Here is a 17,692-nt window from a genome sequence, read left to right as displayed (position 1 = left end):
TATGGTAGCGTAAGCTAAAGCTAATGTAGTTAAAGTGAGCCACAGTCTGCAAAACCTCTTCAACGGGTCTAGCTTTAGCAAATTGCACAAGCTAACATAGCTAACATAGCTTTGTTTGCTTCAACTTTAGCTACATCAGTTACGTGGCTAGGTTTTTTTTATGTAACTTACCAGCTATTGCTGCGTCATGAGATTTAGATTTAGCTTTGTTAGCTACATAGCTTTGTTAGCTACATAGCTAACATTGCTTTGTTATTAGCCACAGTTTGCATAACTTTCTATGAACCTATCAAGCTTTAGCAAACGTAGCTAACAGCTAAGCTAACACAGATATTTTATGCTTTAGTGATATAAGTTATGTGGCTATGATACCTACATTGCTTAGCTTACATAGCTAGCACAGCTTTATGGGCTTTAGATTTTGCTACATAGCTACACAACCCTCACAACTGACACAGCTTTGTAATCTTTATGTGAAGCAATGTTGGCTAAATAGCTTTGTTATCTACATAGCTAGCATTGCTTTGTTAGTGTTAGCCACAGTTTGCATAACTATCTATGAACCTCTCAAGCTTTAGCAAATGTAGCACAAGCTAACACAGATATTGAAGATTTTTTGCTTTAGTGATATCAGTTAGCTATATGGTTATGTTATTTACATAGTGTAGCTTACATAACTAACATAGCTTTATGGGCTTTAGATTTAGCTATGTAGCTACATAACCCTCACAGCTGAAATAGTTTTGTAAGCTTTATAAGAAGCAATGTTAGATACATAGCTTTGTTAGCTACATAGCTAACATAGCTGTGTTAGTGTTAGCCACATTTTGCAAAACTACCTCTAAAATCAGGCAAGCTTTGGCAAACACAGCACAAGCTAACAAAGCTAACATAGCTTTGTTTGCTTTCGCAGTTATGTGTTGATGTTTCCTACTTAGCTTCCTTAGCTTACTTAGCTAACATAGCTTAATGGGATTTTGATTTAGCTATGTAGCTACATAACCCTCACAGCTGACATATCTTTGTAAGCATCTTTATAAAGCAATATTGGCTACATAGCTTTGTTATCTACATAGCTAACATAGCTTTGTTAGTGTTAGCTTCAGTTTGCAAAACTACCTCTTATATCAGTCAAGCTTTGGCAAATGTAGCACAAGCAAACAAAGCTAACATAGCTGTGTTTGTTGTTTGCTTTAGCTACATCAGGTATTTGCCGATGTTTCCTACTTAGCTTACTTAACTAACATAGCTTAATGAGATTTAGATTTAGCTACATGGCTACATGTTAAGCTACATTGCTTTGTAAGCTTTTATTAAACTATGTTATCTACATAGCTATGTTATCTACTCAGATAAGGTAGCTTTGTTAGCATTAGCCTTATGTTGGATGTATTAGTGTTTTCATGAAGGATGAGCTTCTTCTATGTTAGCAGACTGTAGACTTGTCTGTATTAAACCTGTAGTAATAAGGTTGTGCAGGTCAGGTTTTAGACATTTAACTTTTGGTATCCTAACCTTTACCTTAACCCTAACTAATCTGATTGTATTTTGAAAGTTGTAGCTTGTATTTCTGTTCTGACAGAGGTGGTGTCTCACCGTAGTGGTCTGCAGGGGGATGTCTGATATCAAAACAAGTATAAAAAACATCAATAATCAATAGGAAAAACAGATCAGCTCAAAAGAAAGCCAATGTAGTCCAGCATCCCCTGTAAAAAACTGTCATGCTTTAAGAACATTTCTCCCTCACTTGCCAATCAAATCAAGAAGGGAAAGTTTAAGCCGGTTCATTGCATGGTACAAGACGGATTACACAACCGTTACACTTTTACAGCCTCCCTGTGAATTATTTACTATTTGTTTGCCACAATATTAAAAATAAAACATGTAGAAATCATCCTCCAACTTGTATTTGAAGACAAAAGTTGCATGTCACAGAAGAGGTCGCAGGGGTCCTGTGAATATCATCTGGTAATGTGTTTCTACTGCGGTGGTGTTAACAAGGCACTGGGACTAGCTGTGAAAGGTCAGAGAGAGGGCAGGTGTGGATGGATACTCAATTTCCAGACCAGCACAATGACCCGAAAATGTTAAATTATCCCACAGTGGAGCTCCAGACAGAACTGGTTATATTTTTAAATGCATTCAGTATATGTGAGTGCATACAGGACACATTATATCACTTAGGGATGTTTTATTTTTTGCATTATAGGACTTCACACACCATGCCAAGGAAAAAGCTGCTGTATATTATCTAGTTTACCTAGATGTCTGCCCATTGTTATTCAGGTCTGTTCTAAAGCAGCTCTTGTTAATCGCTTTGACAAACACAGCATCTCCAGTGTGCCATAAATCAAAGCAGCATAGAGTTGTGGCTCCATCAGTAGGGCCTAATCTGAATGTATCAGCTGGTATCAACTCAGGGACAGAAAATCCATATGCCTTCTATGTGTATAGTTTGCTGTGCTGCAAATTGACAGCTTCTGTTTTGTCCTGTGGTTGGCATGTAGCGTTGACCGTTCACCACACAAAAGCAGCAGGGAGAAGGTAAAAGAGAAGACAATGTAAGATAAAAGAGGATCATTTATAGACAACATCACATAATATGCTTACAGGAGTAAGCATCTTAACACCAGTAAATGGAACCATCCTCAAACCCACTCTGATACAGACAGGGAGGTTTAAAATCACAGTTTACAAGCATGGCCTCCTCTAGAGATGACTAACTCTGGGAGATTCATTTTTATGTAAAGACATCTGAAAACCACTCACTTGCTGCCACACAAGGCTACCATTTCATGCATAATCTCCAACATCATATAGAAGTGCCTCAGTCTGGATGGGAGTGGTGGACAGTGGGCTTACTGTGGATCATTACTGCCATCTAGTGGGAGTGCCCTGATTTAAAAAAAAAACATGCTCAGCCGTGGTGTACCTGGACTTTTTTATTCAAATATCCTTCATGCTTTCACTTTGTGGATTTCAACTAATATATACAGATATCCAACAGATGTTATAATACTGAGAATAGGCCCTGTTTTTATGAGACACAGCACAATAGAGTAGCACTATGTTATTTTTCTGAGACTAATTTTTCAAGTACTCAAAAAAGACCTTATGTAATTTGACAAGTGCAAAAATAATTAGATCAGTGTCTAGAGATTTTTTTTGCTTCATAATTGTTATGGACTCATTCTCCTGCAGTCTTAAGAAAGACTTGCACAAGGCATGTATCTACTTAACTGCTATTATTAAAAAAAATAAAGAAATTTTTTTAAAAAAAATCTGCTTTATACAATTTTTAGACTTCCTAAGAGGCCATGACAGAGAAACCTCTAAATTATCATGTGTTTGAAGTAGGGCTGTCAAGATTAATCAAGTTAATCCTGATTAATTAAAATCAACAATAAGTGCATTATTTTTTTAATCATGATTAATCGCACCCTTTGTAGTCCCTTTCAGCTCACTTTGGTTGAGGCAGGTCAGCACCCCCCTGTGGTCACAGTGATGTAAAATAAGTCCACTGCTGCTCCTTCATGTCTCATTTTACTTTAAAAAGCATACAGACTGCTCAGTAGACCAATCAGAAGTCATCTAAGCCTATTTAATGATCTCTTATTTCATTTTTCAATCCTGAACAAGATCCTTTTTACGTGGTTATGTTCACGTTAAAATCTTTAGTCCCTGTTAAAGCAGATGTGTATCAAACAGGAAGTCAACTACCCCTAGGTAAAAAACAAAAATGACACAAAAAAGTTTAAAATGCAAAATAAAGGCAGTTTAAAATGCAATAAAAAGGGGGCAGATTAATTGCAATCAAAAAGTTTAGTCTTTTAACAGTCCTAGTCTTTAGAGATGCACTGATACCAGTATCGCGTATTGGTCCCATCCCAAGCCTCAGTACTTTTCGTTTTGTTTTTTTTTTTTTTTTTTTTTTTTTTAATTTTTTTTTTTTTTTTTGCTTGTTTTTTGTTTTGTTGTTTGTTTGTTCTTGTTTTTTTTGCTTGTTTGCTTTGTGCAAGAATGTAAACATTATTATGTTTTTTTACCTAATGCATTCATGTTAGAAGTGTATATACAATTGTGAATATGGGGTATGTAGTACCCACTGTAAAAAAGATAAAAAGCATAAAAAATTGTAGGTACTGTCCTCGGTATCATTTATAGCCTTGGTTCTCAACTGGTGGGTTAGGACCCGAAAGTGGGTCGCAATGTGTGCTAGATGTCTTAGATAAGCCACTGTGATACATAGCTGTCAAAATCAACATCAATTGAATTTGTTTTCATTGATACAATTCCAACATAATCTGCCAAAACACACTTTTCTCACCAGAAATGCAACAGAGTATAAATGATCCATTACATTATCATCATCTTTCATTCTTACAAGTAAATCTTATCATTGCAACCTCAGAGCAGGAAGAGCCTCAGGTCCCCGATGAGATCTATGGTGTACTCCCTTGGGGGGCCAGGACCCCTGTTTGGGAACCAGTGCTCGAAAGCATTGGTTCTTAACTGGTCTAGCCTCAGGACCCACCAGTTTCTTCAATAATAAGCAACACAAACTTCCAGAAATTTTCAGCCATGCATGTTTATTTCATGACTGATGTTTGGATGGGACAGAATACACAGCCGTTTTATTTCTCCATAATTACCTGCTTGCCAATTTCCAGAGACCTGAGATATTACCTCAGACAGGAAAAACAGCAAGAAAAAGAGATAAATGATTGAAATATTGAGAAAATATTTAAATGTACCCATAGTAAGATAGTATCATACAGTCCCCACCATAGTATTGGAATGGTGGGCCCAATTCCTTTATTTTTGCTGTAGACTGAAAACATTTGGGTTTGACACAAAAAGATGAATATGGGACAAGAGATCAACATTTCAGCTTTCATTTCCAGGTGTTTACACCTGGATCGGATAAACAACTTAGGAGATAGCTTTGTTTCTAATGAAACACCAAATTTTTAGCTGAGCAAAAGTATTGGAACAAATAGACTTAAAATAGATCAAAGTTGGAAATCCTTTTCTTGCAGTAACTGCATCGAGCCTGTGATCCACTGACATTGCCAAACTTTTACATTCCTCTTTTGTGACGCTTTTCCAGGCTTTCACCGCAGCCTCTTTCAGTTTTTGTTTGTTTTGGGGGTTTCTCCCTTCAGTCTCCTTTTTAGCAGCTAAAATGCATGTTCTATAGGGTTTAAGTCTGGATTTTAGACTTGGGCAGTCTAAAACCTTTCATGAACTCCTTTGTTTTGCCAGTGTGTTTTGGGTTATTATCTTGCAGCATGATTAAGGATCTCCTAATCAGTTGGGTTGTATTTTTCTTTAAATTGGCAGGTAAAATGTTTCTGTATGTTTCTTCTGAGTTCATGTTGCTGCCGCCATTATGTGTGACATCATCAATGAAGATTAATGAGCCCGTCCCAGAAGAAGCCATGCAAGCCCAAGCCATGACATTACCTCCTCTGCGTTACACAGATGAGCTTGTATGTTTGGATCATGAACAGATCCTTTCTTTCTCCAAACTTTAGTCTTTTCATCACTTTAGTAAAGGTTCATTTTTGTCTCATCAGTCCATAAAACTTTGTCCCTGAATGTTTGAGGCTTGTCTCTGTACTTTTTGGCAAATCCCAGCCTGGCCTTCCTGTTCTTCTTGCTAGTGAGTGGTTTGCATCTTTTGGTGTAGCCTCTGTACTTTTGTTCATGAAGTCTTCTGTGAACAGTAGATTGTGATACCTTCACTCCTCCTCTTGTTGCTGATGTCACTAACAGTTGTTTCAGGGTCTTACTTTACAGCTCTCACAGTGTTTCTTTCGTCAACTGATGCTGTTTTCCTTGGTCTATCCATTTAACTGTTATTGAGTACACCAGTGCTTTCATTCCAAAAGGTTGTACTGGCTATGGTCAATGTTTGTGACATGGCTCTGATTGATTTTCCATCTTCTCTCAGCTTCACAGTTGCTCATTTTTCACTCATAGACAGCTCTCTGGTTTTCATGTTGGTTACACCTTTCAACTGTAAATGCAGTCTCCAAAGGCAAAATCCATTCAGTGCTATTTATTGTTGGAATAATCAATGTCATTGGACACACCTGGGCAACAAAACACACCTGTTAGTCACATGTTCCAATACTTTTGCTCAAATGAAAAATGTGTGGTTTCAAACAGAGAGTGCTATCTTCAAAGTGGTTCATAGGATCCAGATGTAAACACCTGGAAAAAAACATCTTTAACAGACTTTCTTTTTCTTTATGCTTTCTGGCCAGCAGCACTGCACAATAAAGTGACTTCTAGTAAGGGAAACTGGATTTTTTTTTTGGAGTGAAAGGTTGTAAGGATTGGTTTTTAGATCATATTGAAAACTAGTTTAAAATTAATGCTGATGATAAAAAGTTAATTATGAACAGATGTGTGCCTAGCTCAGAGTTAAAGAAAAGAAAATGTGAAATGTATAAATAAAAATAACAATGCTTACATGGGTGCAGGTTGCCTGGCGGGTTGGGTTGCATCTTGTATGGAAGGGTGGATCAGGTTCCAGTCCAGCTGTAGTTCCTTCCCTGCATGTCTTTCCCTGCTCTCTCATCCCTGTTTCTGACTCTACGCTCTGTCCTTCTCTGTCAATAAAGCGATAAGAATACCTAAAAGATGAATCTTTAAAAAAAAAAACAACACTTGCACCCTGTTACATCACAGCTCAAAATGTTGAATTCAGCTCAAGCCCCATCTCTGACTTGGCAAATGGCCATAAATAACTGAGGATTTGGGGCTGGCACCTGGAGTTGCTGGTCAGATTTCAAGGGGGGCCCATGTCACCCATCCTGGCACCCTCCTAATGACAAGGTAGTTAAAACCTTTTTCTGAGCCAAACTACAGGCATTTATTTATACCTCAGTACCTGTGATGGTGTGATTTAACATCACAGCTCAGATGGTCTGTTGTTATTTCCTGGATTCAGCATGCAGACTTTATTTTAGTACCCAGGCAGAAACTTATGCACCCTGATGCCTCCATGTTTTGTGTGGCGGTGAAAAAACCCTCCACGGCCAGCAGAGGGAGATAACAAAGTGCACTCTCACTGGGGTCACAGTATTCAAATATCCAGAGAAATTCTCAGAGAAAAGGTTAAACCGTTGAAATTCTGGTCTTTTAAAAGCTGCAGGACATGAGTCATGTATTAAATAATTACCACAGGCCTGTTATTTGACATTAAGCACCCGTGTGGACCAGAGGAGTGAAGAGCGGGCCAAAAGTGTGATCTTGACTCTAATTAATGCTGCACTTTCTTCATGGCTCTCATTAGAGGAAACAAGGACTTGTTGTCAGAAACTTGAGAAGATAATTGAGGGTAATGATGTGGAGAGGTTTATCATTAACATGAACTTTTATTTTTAATCACAAAACACTTCATAGCGACATTTTTAGATTTTACTCCCTGATCTGTTGTTCCTATCACAGATTTCTCTGCTTTAACCTCCCGAGACCCCAGCTTCTGTTTGGAAGGCATTTTTAGTTTCTCACACTTTTGGGGGGTGAGTGGAACCTGATAATTATAAAACCCAATCCTGGTCTTTAAACAGGAAGTAGTTTTCACCAAAAATGATGCATATGAGGACAACAGGCTTATCAAAATGGATAATGTCAATGACAAATGGTGTCAGTCATGAAGAGACATACAGGCTTGTCATTTTTCTGATGATGGATCACAAGAACCTGTTAAAGATATTAACAGAATTTCTGCTTAAAGTTCTGGAGATTGTGGATTTTTTTTTTTTTAATTACTACAGATTTCCAAAACATAGAAAATCCATTCAAATTCCCTAAAATTTCAGAGACTGTACCAAAAACATTCTGACAATCATCAAACAGTAAAAAAATCCCATAATATCCACAAATGATTCAGTGAAACTTTCTGAAATAACTCTGAGATTTAGATAAAGATTTCACTGAAATTTCCATGAAAATTACTGAAAATTTCAAAGCAAATTCATCCAAATTTTCAATCCCCAAATATAACCCAAATTCTATGTGAAATTGAAAAAAAAATCCAGTCTCATTCCTTAAACATCCAAATAAATTCCTTAAATTTCTAAGACTACCAAATTATGAAACAGATAAGTAATGCCCAAAAATATAGACAATAATGTCCTCAAATATTTACCCAAACATTTCATTAAAACTCTCTGAAATAACCTTCTGATTTTAGACTTTCACCAAAAATTAAAAAAAAAAATCATATTTTCCTTAACTTCTAATCCCCAGATACCCCTAAAATTTCACTTAATAATAATAAAAAACAAACAAACAAACAAATCCCCTAAATTTCCAAGACAATTTTAAAGGAAATTTCAACCCCAAATTTCAACAAATTTATAAAGAAATCCTCCAAAATACCATGGAAAATTTCCACACATTTTGTAAAAATTTCAAAGCTAAACACACTCAAAATTTGATATCAAACACAAAAAATAATTCAGAAAAATTTTTACGAATTACCAAATTATTGAACGATTTAAAAAATCAATAGATTCCAATAATGTCCTCAAATTTACCAAATGTTCTAATGAAACTTCCTGAAATAGCTTATAGATTATCTAAATGGAAAATTCCTGAAAATTTCAAAGCAAATTACATCCACCCCCCCAAAATATCCCCAAAATTCCAAGGAAAACAGAAAAAATGTCGACTAATTCCCCCAAGCATCCAAATAAATTCCCTTAAATTTCTAAGACTTACCAAATAATTAAACCGTTTTAAAAATCCCAACAAAAAGACTCCATAATGTCCTAAAATAATCCTCAGATGCTTCAGTGAAACTTTCTGAAATAGCTTACAGATTTGATTTAAATGGTCAGCAAAGTTTCCAGGAATTTTTTTGTGTTTTTCCACCCAAAATTCTAATCTCCAAATGTTGACCAAATTTCTTGGGAAATTAAAAGAAAAAATCCAGACTTATTTCCCCAAACATCTAAACGCATTTCCATGAAAATTCAGGACAATTCCAAAGGAAATTTGAACCCCAAATTTAAAATCAAATTCCCAATAATTTATGAATTAACCCCCTGAAAATTCCATGAATCTTCATGGAAAATTCCAAAATAATCTAAATGGCCCTAACAATTTTAAAGCAAACCAACCCCCCAAAAGTTCAAATCAAACACTAAAAAATATAAAACCTCTGAACATTTTTTCATGAAATTTTCTGACAATTTTAAAACAAATTTCTTCAACATTCCAAGCAACTTACTTACCCTTCCATCTACCAAAATTTCACAGCAGAGTTTATTGAAGTGTTGCAGTAAAGCTAAAATGTAATGTCCTCGTGTGCATGTTGGGACTTAGGAGGTTAAACGTGCCACACCTCAGGAACAATAATCACTGAATCAACACAAAAACAGAGACATTTGCACAGTAATAAAGGCCAGCTTTATTTTTTCTTCTTCAATAGATACATTAAAGTCTTTTTCCACAACAAACAAAGGATACCAGTGGTAAATCTGACATCTAAAAACCCTTTCTGAGCTGTAAATGTGAAACAAACATGGCGTCAAACATGAACATAATCATCTTTTCAGCAAAATGAGTTTTCCCCTCTGAGCCTCCACTCACAACAGTTTCTATCAGGAACAGAAAGTGCCTCGCTGAGATTGTTGCAGCATATTTTGTCAAGTAGATGTGACAAAACACTGTGATATCATTTTCTACAACAGGCAATGTGAAGTGGCAGTGACCAAACAAAAACTTTTGAAGCTTGTGTGCTTTTAGTAAAATATGAAACAGAAAGCATGAGCATGACTGAACCCTGGTGACTTTTCATCCAATCAGAGCCAAGTGTTATACAAATGAACATTAACCAAACTACAGCAGAGTAATAAAGTACAGTCTCCAGATACTGAATAAGCTTTGGATGTTTTTTTTTTAATGAAAACAGCTGACACTGCTCCCGGGGAAAGTCAGGTTTTGTTGTTCTATGATGTTTGAATCCAGCTGCAGTATTTCTTATACATACGGGAAATCAAATACAACATCAAACTGGTAATCTAGTGTTAAAGTCATCCTCTCTCTTCCAGCACTACTACACAAAGTTTCTCATAGAGATGAATAATTAGCTCTGTTATAACCACCGCTTAAATCATAGGAGACCTGAGGTATGGAGCAGTCTGTGAAGAAGTTAGGGAAGGCCAAAGTGCAAAGTGCACTGTCCTCCACGGCCCCAGCAGCTTCAGAGGGACAGTACACAGGAGGCTGGGCCGGGCCTGTCCGCAGGCTGCCCCCTGCTTTTTTAGAGGGTCCTGAGCAGCTAGTCCAGGGCTCAGAGTACAGAAGACCACCGACTAAATGGTGAGCATCGTACAGAGCAGGATCTGGGCCTGTCATCTCTGGCTGCACTCGCAGAGGCACACTTTGATAAAGGTCCTGGTCACTGACCATGTTGCTGTAATCGGGCCCCAGGAGCTCGAAGAACTCTGCCGCCTCAGGATTTCCTCGTTCCAAGTCCTTCAGCGTCATCCCAGATGTGGAGCTGACTTTGGAGCAGTTGGCAGGCTCTGTAAAGAAGGAGGGGGGCAGATTGCGATGCCTCAAGGGCGGTTTCTTGGCTTTCTCACCCCTTACATCCTTCACAGGGCTGAAGAGAGCTGCCAAGCTCTTGCTTTGCAAGTTGGCCTGCACTCCGTCCCGTTTAGGAAGAGTTTTGCTCTGCAAAGGGCTGGGCTGAGCCACGGGGGAGCTCTGTCTTTTAACTGGGGCCTCTGCGGCGTTCCCCGGTGTTATAATGCCGGTGCATCTTTTGATCTGCTTCTGGAGATACTTCCGGTGGTTGACTTTTCTCTTGGATTTCACCGGCTTGTCCAGAGCCAGCTTGATGTTGCTGGAGGCTGAATCTATGAAGCTCAGCAGGTCCCGGGTGGTCTCTTTGTAGTCCTCATCATTTTCTGCCTCTCCAAGGAGACTCCCATCAAGACTTTTCTCCATGTCGTACTCCATTACAGAACCAGGGAAGCAGAAATTCATGAACTGAGGGTTCATGATTGCAGTCTGAACAGCCATTACTCTGTTGAGCCCAGCGGCTACACCTGTGGCATCCGCTGTGATCCCTGAACCCAAAGTTTCCTCAGAGCATTTCTTTTTATCTCGGATAAACACTTGGTCCTGATGCTGCTCATGGAGTTCCTGTAAACATTCCCGAGTTGAAGTGACGGGCTCTGAGGAAGGCGAGGAGATCTTTCAGGGGGCCGGGCTAATGATGTCAGAACATCAAAGAGGAGGGGCAAAGGGACCGCAGGACTTAACTCTTTGCTTGTGGCCGACCACCTGCATCTAAGAGGGATTTGTCTGAAATTCCCTGCTGAGTTGAAGACAATAACCTCCGTCAGAACTCTCCCCCTCAGTTTAACTGTTTGTGTGTGCTTTGAACCAAAAACGCTTTCATGAATCTGGGGGCTGTTACTGTAACAGTGAGCTGAAAAAGCTTTTCAAATCCTCACAGGGTGAGGACTTTAGCTGGACACAATCTTTTAAAGTTAAAACAGAAGCAACAGTTTTTTCATAAAAGTCCCACAAATCCTGGGAATCACTTTTTTACGTCTCAGTGTTTCATTCCTGGACGACTACACAGAAGTCAGCAGCTAATCTAATTACTGCTCTCTTTAAGGTGCTGAAACAAACCCAGCTATCAAACGGCGGCTCTACAGTAGACAGAAAGGCTTCTTTTCTGTGGGAAAATCTTTGTGCCCAAACAGATGCCACTATTTGGGAGAATCTTCCCAACTGCTTGCTTGTGTCTTAATCTGCTCATGGCAAAAGTTGATTTCTAGCGCATTCCCAGGCCAGTGGGAATTTCTGCCCTGGCCTGACAACTATTATGGGCTGCCTTTGACATAAAGCCCTACAGGGTCTAAATAGCCTCTATTCTTCGCCCGGCAGTGAAAGGGAGCTTTGTGCCAGAGATTCATTAAATTGCACCTCACAGCCCCTTCGTAAAATGGGTCTCAATAATGAACAGTCGATTTAACTAGAAAAGCTGCCGGAGCTGTTAAATTAAAGGGGAATAAAGTGCAGTTCAGGCTTAGTGTGCTAGAAGAAATGTTGACCTGAAGAAATCCTGGGTATGAAACTTTTGTTGTAAACAATAACGTATTTACAGGAAGTTTCTTGGACAGCAGTGAACACAATGAAGGATGTGTGCGAGAGCCAGGCACTTGTTGCCAGCACTTATCCCTCTTTAAGTGGGAATTCAACCGGATTTAACAGAACAGACCTACATGCAATGTGCACATATTTTTCTGTTTGTTAACAATAGAGGTCTCATATTTTTTTTAAATTCTTAGTTAAATTTGGAGCTGTGCAGGTTTAACATCACAGCAGAGAAGTGCAAACTGAGGTGAGGCACAGGCTCATTTAAGAGCGAAAAAAGGTTTGAAGCAGCAGAGGAGTGAAAAAAAATTCTTTCTTATGTTAATTCCTGAGGAGAAAAGGGACAGTGAAAGTGATAGTACTGATCTAATTATCTGTGAGCCTGTGCAGCACACTGACGGAAAAGGAGCTCAGGAAAACTCAAATATATGAGCAGCAGTGCTTATGAAAATACACTTTCATTTGTGCATTATTGTTTAACAGTGTCTGGCTGTATATGTGTAACATACTCTGGTAAGTTTCTGTATGCATGCCTCACTAGCATCTGTTTAAAAGGGTTTTAATGTGCTGATGCTTGCTAGCCTTCATCAAATATAAATTGGTAAAATAAAATGTAGCTGTTTACCTTGTTGTACCACCTGACATGGACAGTGTACTCACCCACATGTGGCTGAAAAGAAATGTTTCTGTCTTTACTTAAAAAGGATCTACAAACAATTTCACTTTGCCAAGAGTGTCAGCTGGAGTCATCCATCTGAACCCTAGGGTTGTTTTCTAACCATTGTGTCTCACCTGGACTTACTGTCTTAAAAATCTTGTTAAACATCAACCCTGAGGTGCACAGTCAAGCTCGGAACGTCTTTTTTTTTTTTTTTTTTAGGAAAACCTCAACAATTAGAATCTGTGTGCTGCAGAAACGACATTTGAATTTTAAAAAGTGATCTAAGAAGTATGACGGAACAACCTGCCATTGGTTGTCACAGCCTATCACAAAGCATTGTGGGTTACAAAATGGCATTTTGCATTAGCTGCTAGCTGAAGAAATGATAGAAAATTAATTCAAAAATGAATAAAAAGACGTTTAATATCAGATTTACTGGTGTGGATTTGATCTTTAAAGACCCTGGGCAGTCCCCCAAGTTCCATAAGAAATTAAAAGTCATGGTAGTGTCACTGGAACAGCAACTTTTTATTAACTGTGTAATTTATTGTATCATATAACAACCTTGATCTCAGAGGAGTTAAATAAATTATGCTACAAACTGTTTTTGTCTCTGCATTTCAAAATAAAAGTCCCTGAACTTCATGTTGGATCAGTAGCACTGGTCACAGTTCTTTATTTTGAAACTAAAAAGTGTAACGCCATTATTGGGTTCTGATGTTGAAATTATTCATTTCTGATGTTGAAATTATTCACATTCAATACATTTTTGTTGCTTATCACACTTCCCACCTATGTTTACTGCTTTACTGACACTTTTAAACAATTTTTATCACTTTTATGCAGTTTTTAAATATTTTTGCAAACTTACACCCATTTTTGCTGCTTTGTTGCTTCTATATTTGCCCTTTTTGTTGTTATTGCCACTTTTAGCCCATTTTTCCACTTTTTTTTGCCAATTTTAACCTGTTTTTGCTGCTCTATGCCATCAGTGCCACTGCGATGCCACTTTCCTTGATTTTTGCAACTTATTTTTTGCGCTTTATTCCCATGTTTGCAAATTTCCACCCATATTTGACACTTCACACCCATTTTGACCACTTTCACCCATTTTGGTACTGATATTGCCACATTTAACCCCTTGTTGGCATTTTACTTCAATTTTCCAGCTTATTTTGCCGATTATTTTGCCATTTGTTTTGCCACTTTTCACCAATTATTGCCACTTTAACCCATTTATGCTGCTTTTTGCGCCTTTTTGCTACTGTTAGAGCCATTTTAATCCCATTTTGCCAACAGTTTTTGCCACTTTCTGCTTCTGTTTGTAGCCATTATTGACACTTTTAACCCATTTTTTGCCATTTTCCATCTGGTTTTACCCTTTTTTCGCTGCTTTTTGCACATTTTTTTCTTGTCAATCTAATTTTGCTTCTTTCATTGCCCCTTTTGCAACTTATTTGCCATCCTTTTGGCCACTACTTTTTGGCATTTTAATCCTATCTTAGCCATTTTTCCACCCACTTTTGCCACATAACACCTATTTTACTACTTTCTGTCACTACCACTTTTACCATTTTTCCACTTTTTTGCTGCTTTTTCATGTTTTGTTTTGTTTTGTTTTTTTGCCACTATTAACCCATTTTTGCCCTTCTTTGTCTTTTTTGTTGCCTCTTCTTCTGAATTGATTTTCCATATGTTTTCTCAGTTTCTATGAAATCTGGCATTTCATTCTTAATTATTTACTTCAGTGTGTCCATCCACATTGTACACAATAAAAAGTTAATTCTGTTTCCACAAAAAATTTGGCTGGGTCCCAGAAAGCTCTCCCCTTCTCCCCCTTATGGGCAGCCCTGGTCATGTCATTGACCCTCATACAGCTGATACTTAAGAACTGAGTTACTGTACAGAAAGCAAGAGTTTAAGAGGGCTGCTCACATTTTTCTGAATATTTATGTCCTGAAAACTCTCAGGAAAAACAGTGGTGCGTTTTAAAGCTTGTTTGCTGCAGACGTGTCACAACATTTTATGAATTCAGTGGAGGATCCTGAGTTTTAACGCCTGCCTGAAGTGATTCGACCTCTCTCTCTGTGCGCAGCGGCACAGTTTTGGCAGTGTGACATCATCACAGTCATGGCAGCTGAACCCCCCTTCTTTTTTTTCAGTAAAGGAGCTTTGGCTTTTGTGCTGGTGGGTCATTCACATCACAGAGCCTGACGCACGGACCCCGGAAACAAGTTTCTATTGTTGCATAAAGGCTGAGAGGGTGAGAGGGGATGGGCTGAGCCAGAAGAGCTGGAAAAAAATATACAAACCAGAGGCACCACTGCTACTCTCAAAATACTAATGTGGAGTTAATTACTATGGAGTTTTTTATTTAAATAATAGACAAGTGTTAATCACAGAGGTCAAACTACTGATTGAATTTTAAAAATTTGTTATGCATGGACCTTTGGGAAGTTTTTCGTTGTGGAAAATAATTAGTACACTGTGCCTTTTAAATGCATGCTGTTAAGATCCATGTTGTTGAGATGCTGTTAAACATTACCACCACGCCCTCTGTCCCTGAAATTTAATTATTCAACCCTGAGGGATCGGCTGCTAAGTGCAGCGTGATGTGACACACACAGGCTTAATCTCTTCCTTTTAGTGTGTGGTCCCTGTCTAAGCAGGGACATACTCGGAGTTTGGGGTCGAGCGAATACTAATAACACCTTTGATTGATGGCCGGTGTCAGAGACGGAGAAAAGGCAGGAAAATTAATGACCTCTCAAAGTCCTGAGAAAACTTTAAGGATGGTATTTAGAGGCACAGACCCCGTCCTCCCCCATGTTTAGCTGTGTTTCTTTCTGCTGGGGTGCCTGAAACCAGTCAGGCCTGTGACAAAATGTGGAGAAGTGGGGCTTTGTGTCGCCTGGTAGAAAATCAACCCACATACCAGTGTAAGACATGTTCCCCATCTGCTTCACAAAGTCGTGTCATGTCAGGAATTTCCCTTTAAAGACAAGGGGGGAGAAAGAGAATCGGCCTGAACAGTTCAAAGCAAACTACAAAGCTAGAGGAGGTGTCATCTCCAGTTTTTGACTCATGAGATTTTTGTTCTTTTATCTTGATATTTAAAAAAAAAAAAAAAGGAAAACAGATAAAAAGTGACTTCATGTTGAACTACAAAAAGCCTCTTGGCTCCTGTTGATTCTCGCCTTCACTCATTACTTCTCTCTTAACCTTCCATCAACTCTTTGCAACCTCTCCAGCACCCCAGGAGTTGTATTAATAATATTCCTAGCAGGGGGGACAAACCAGGCTCTACGGTCCGCCTTGGTACCACAATTTAGAGCTTTAATGGATGCCGGTGAATGAATGCGTGTCGGGGGGAATCCCACAGGTCGGTCCACAGGGGCGAGGTCAGCAGGCGTAGCTGCAATAACCTCCCACCACTCGCTTTATTGGCCTCCTCTGATTGGGTTTTTATTAAATCTCCAGCACATGTGATCGCTCCAGCTAGACTGAAAAGCCTCATGACAGAGTGTGCTCATACAGAGCCACAATTTCTGATTAAAAGACAACATAAAAGACTTTTTTTTTCACTTTTTAATCAGAGAGGCAGGTTCATTGTGAAGTAAAAGAAATAAAATCACCTAACTGGGAATGTTTAAAAGTGATAAAGGCACAATAACACATCAAGATCATTATAGCACTGTTCAATTGATTTACTTTTGGTGTCAGACCTTGTTCCTGAGAGTGCTGGGAGTGTAAATACAAAATTATTAGCCCCTATCTTTTTTAAAACAGTGGTGTTAAACAGAGCAATGAACTTTAACACCCCTTTTTGGATGCGTACATCATTTTACTTCAGACACAGAAACAAAATTATTTAAAAAAAAAAAACAAAAACTACCAGGGTATAAATTATAAGCCCACTTAGAACTGACCTTTTAGTTGAGCCACAGAACAAACCACTGCTGCTCAATGATGGGTTTTTACTCTGTGATGCTCAAAGCTTTAAAATCAGCTTCAAACTGAGTTATCGTCACATTTGCACACAGAATAAAAACTTCAGTGAGGGTCTGAGCTGTCAATGAGAAAGCATCATGGCAAAGACAAAAGAAATCAGTTTAGACTTGAAAAAAAATTCACCTTTTTTGCAACTTTTAAACCATTTCTGCCTTTAATGCCCAGTAATGTCACTGTCTTGCTGCTTGGCATTTAAATTCCTTTTTGCGACTCCTCACCCCCTTTTGCTACAGCTATTGCCACTTCAGTTCCATTTTTCTAGTTTTCTGCCACTTTTAACCCATCTGTTATTTTATTGGCACTTAAATCCCATTTCTGTCATTTTTCCACCCATGTTTTTTGCTACTATTCACCCATTTTTCTGCCTTGCAAACCTTATTGCTACTTTTATTGCCACTTTTGACCTTTTTTTGCTATTTTCCATCTATTTTTTCCACATTTTTGCCACCTTCAAACTGTTTTAGCTGCTTTAGTTCTCATTCATGCCACTGGTTGCCACTTTTTACCATTTTTGCCACTTCTCTGTGACACTTTTAACCCACTTTTTTCATTTTCCACTCACTTTTCTAGTTTTCTGCTACTTTTCACCCACTTGGCATTTTAGTGGCACCATTTTTGTAATTTTTCCCACCCATGTTTTGCTACTGTTCTTGCCACTGTCAACCTTTTTGTTGCCATTATCCATATATTTTTTTCACTTTCTTGCCACTTTTAAACTGTTTTGCTGCTGTATTGCCCATTAATGCCACTGTTTTTCCACTTGTGACTAATTTTTTCCACTTCTTTTTTTGCACTTTTACCCCATGTTTTTATCCACTGTCAGCTTGTTTTTAACATTTTTTTTGTTTGACATTTTCCATCAATATTTCCGGTTTTCTGCCA

At 38.4% G+C, this 17,692-nt stretch overlaps 1 protein-coding gene across 1 annotated transcript; it reads right to left on the bottom strand.

Moving 5' to 3' along the window:
* Nucleotides 1–9,429: 9,429 nt before the first annotated feature.
* On the bottom strand, nt 9,430–13,723 carry LOC121524020 (protein FAM181B). The gene has a single exon (XM_041809181.1). The coding sequence runs from the start codon at nt 11,050–11,052 to the stop codon at nt 10,093–10,095; it is 960 nt and encodes a 319-aa protein (XP_041665115.1). The 5' UTR covers nt 11,053–13,723; the 3' UTR covers nt 9,430–10,092.
* Nucleotides 13,724–17,692: the final 3,969 nt, after the last annotated feature.

Source organism: Cheilinus undulatus, linkage group 2, assembly GCF_018320785.1.
Source record: "Cheilinus undulatus linkage group 2, ASM1832078v1, whole genome shotgun sequence".
Lineage (NCBI taxonomy): Eukaryota > Metazoa > Chordata > Actinopteri > Labriformes > Labridae > Cheilinus > Cheilinus undulatus.
This window is presented reverse-complemented; position numbering and strand designations above follow the sequence as displayed.

Coding starts and splice junctions, on each gene's coding strand:
- LOC121524020 (XM_041809181.1), bottom strand. CDS start 11,052: ATGGCTGTTCAGACTGCAATCATGAACCCTCAGTTCATGAATTTCTGC.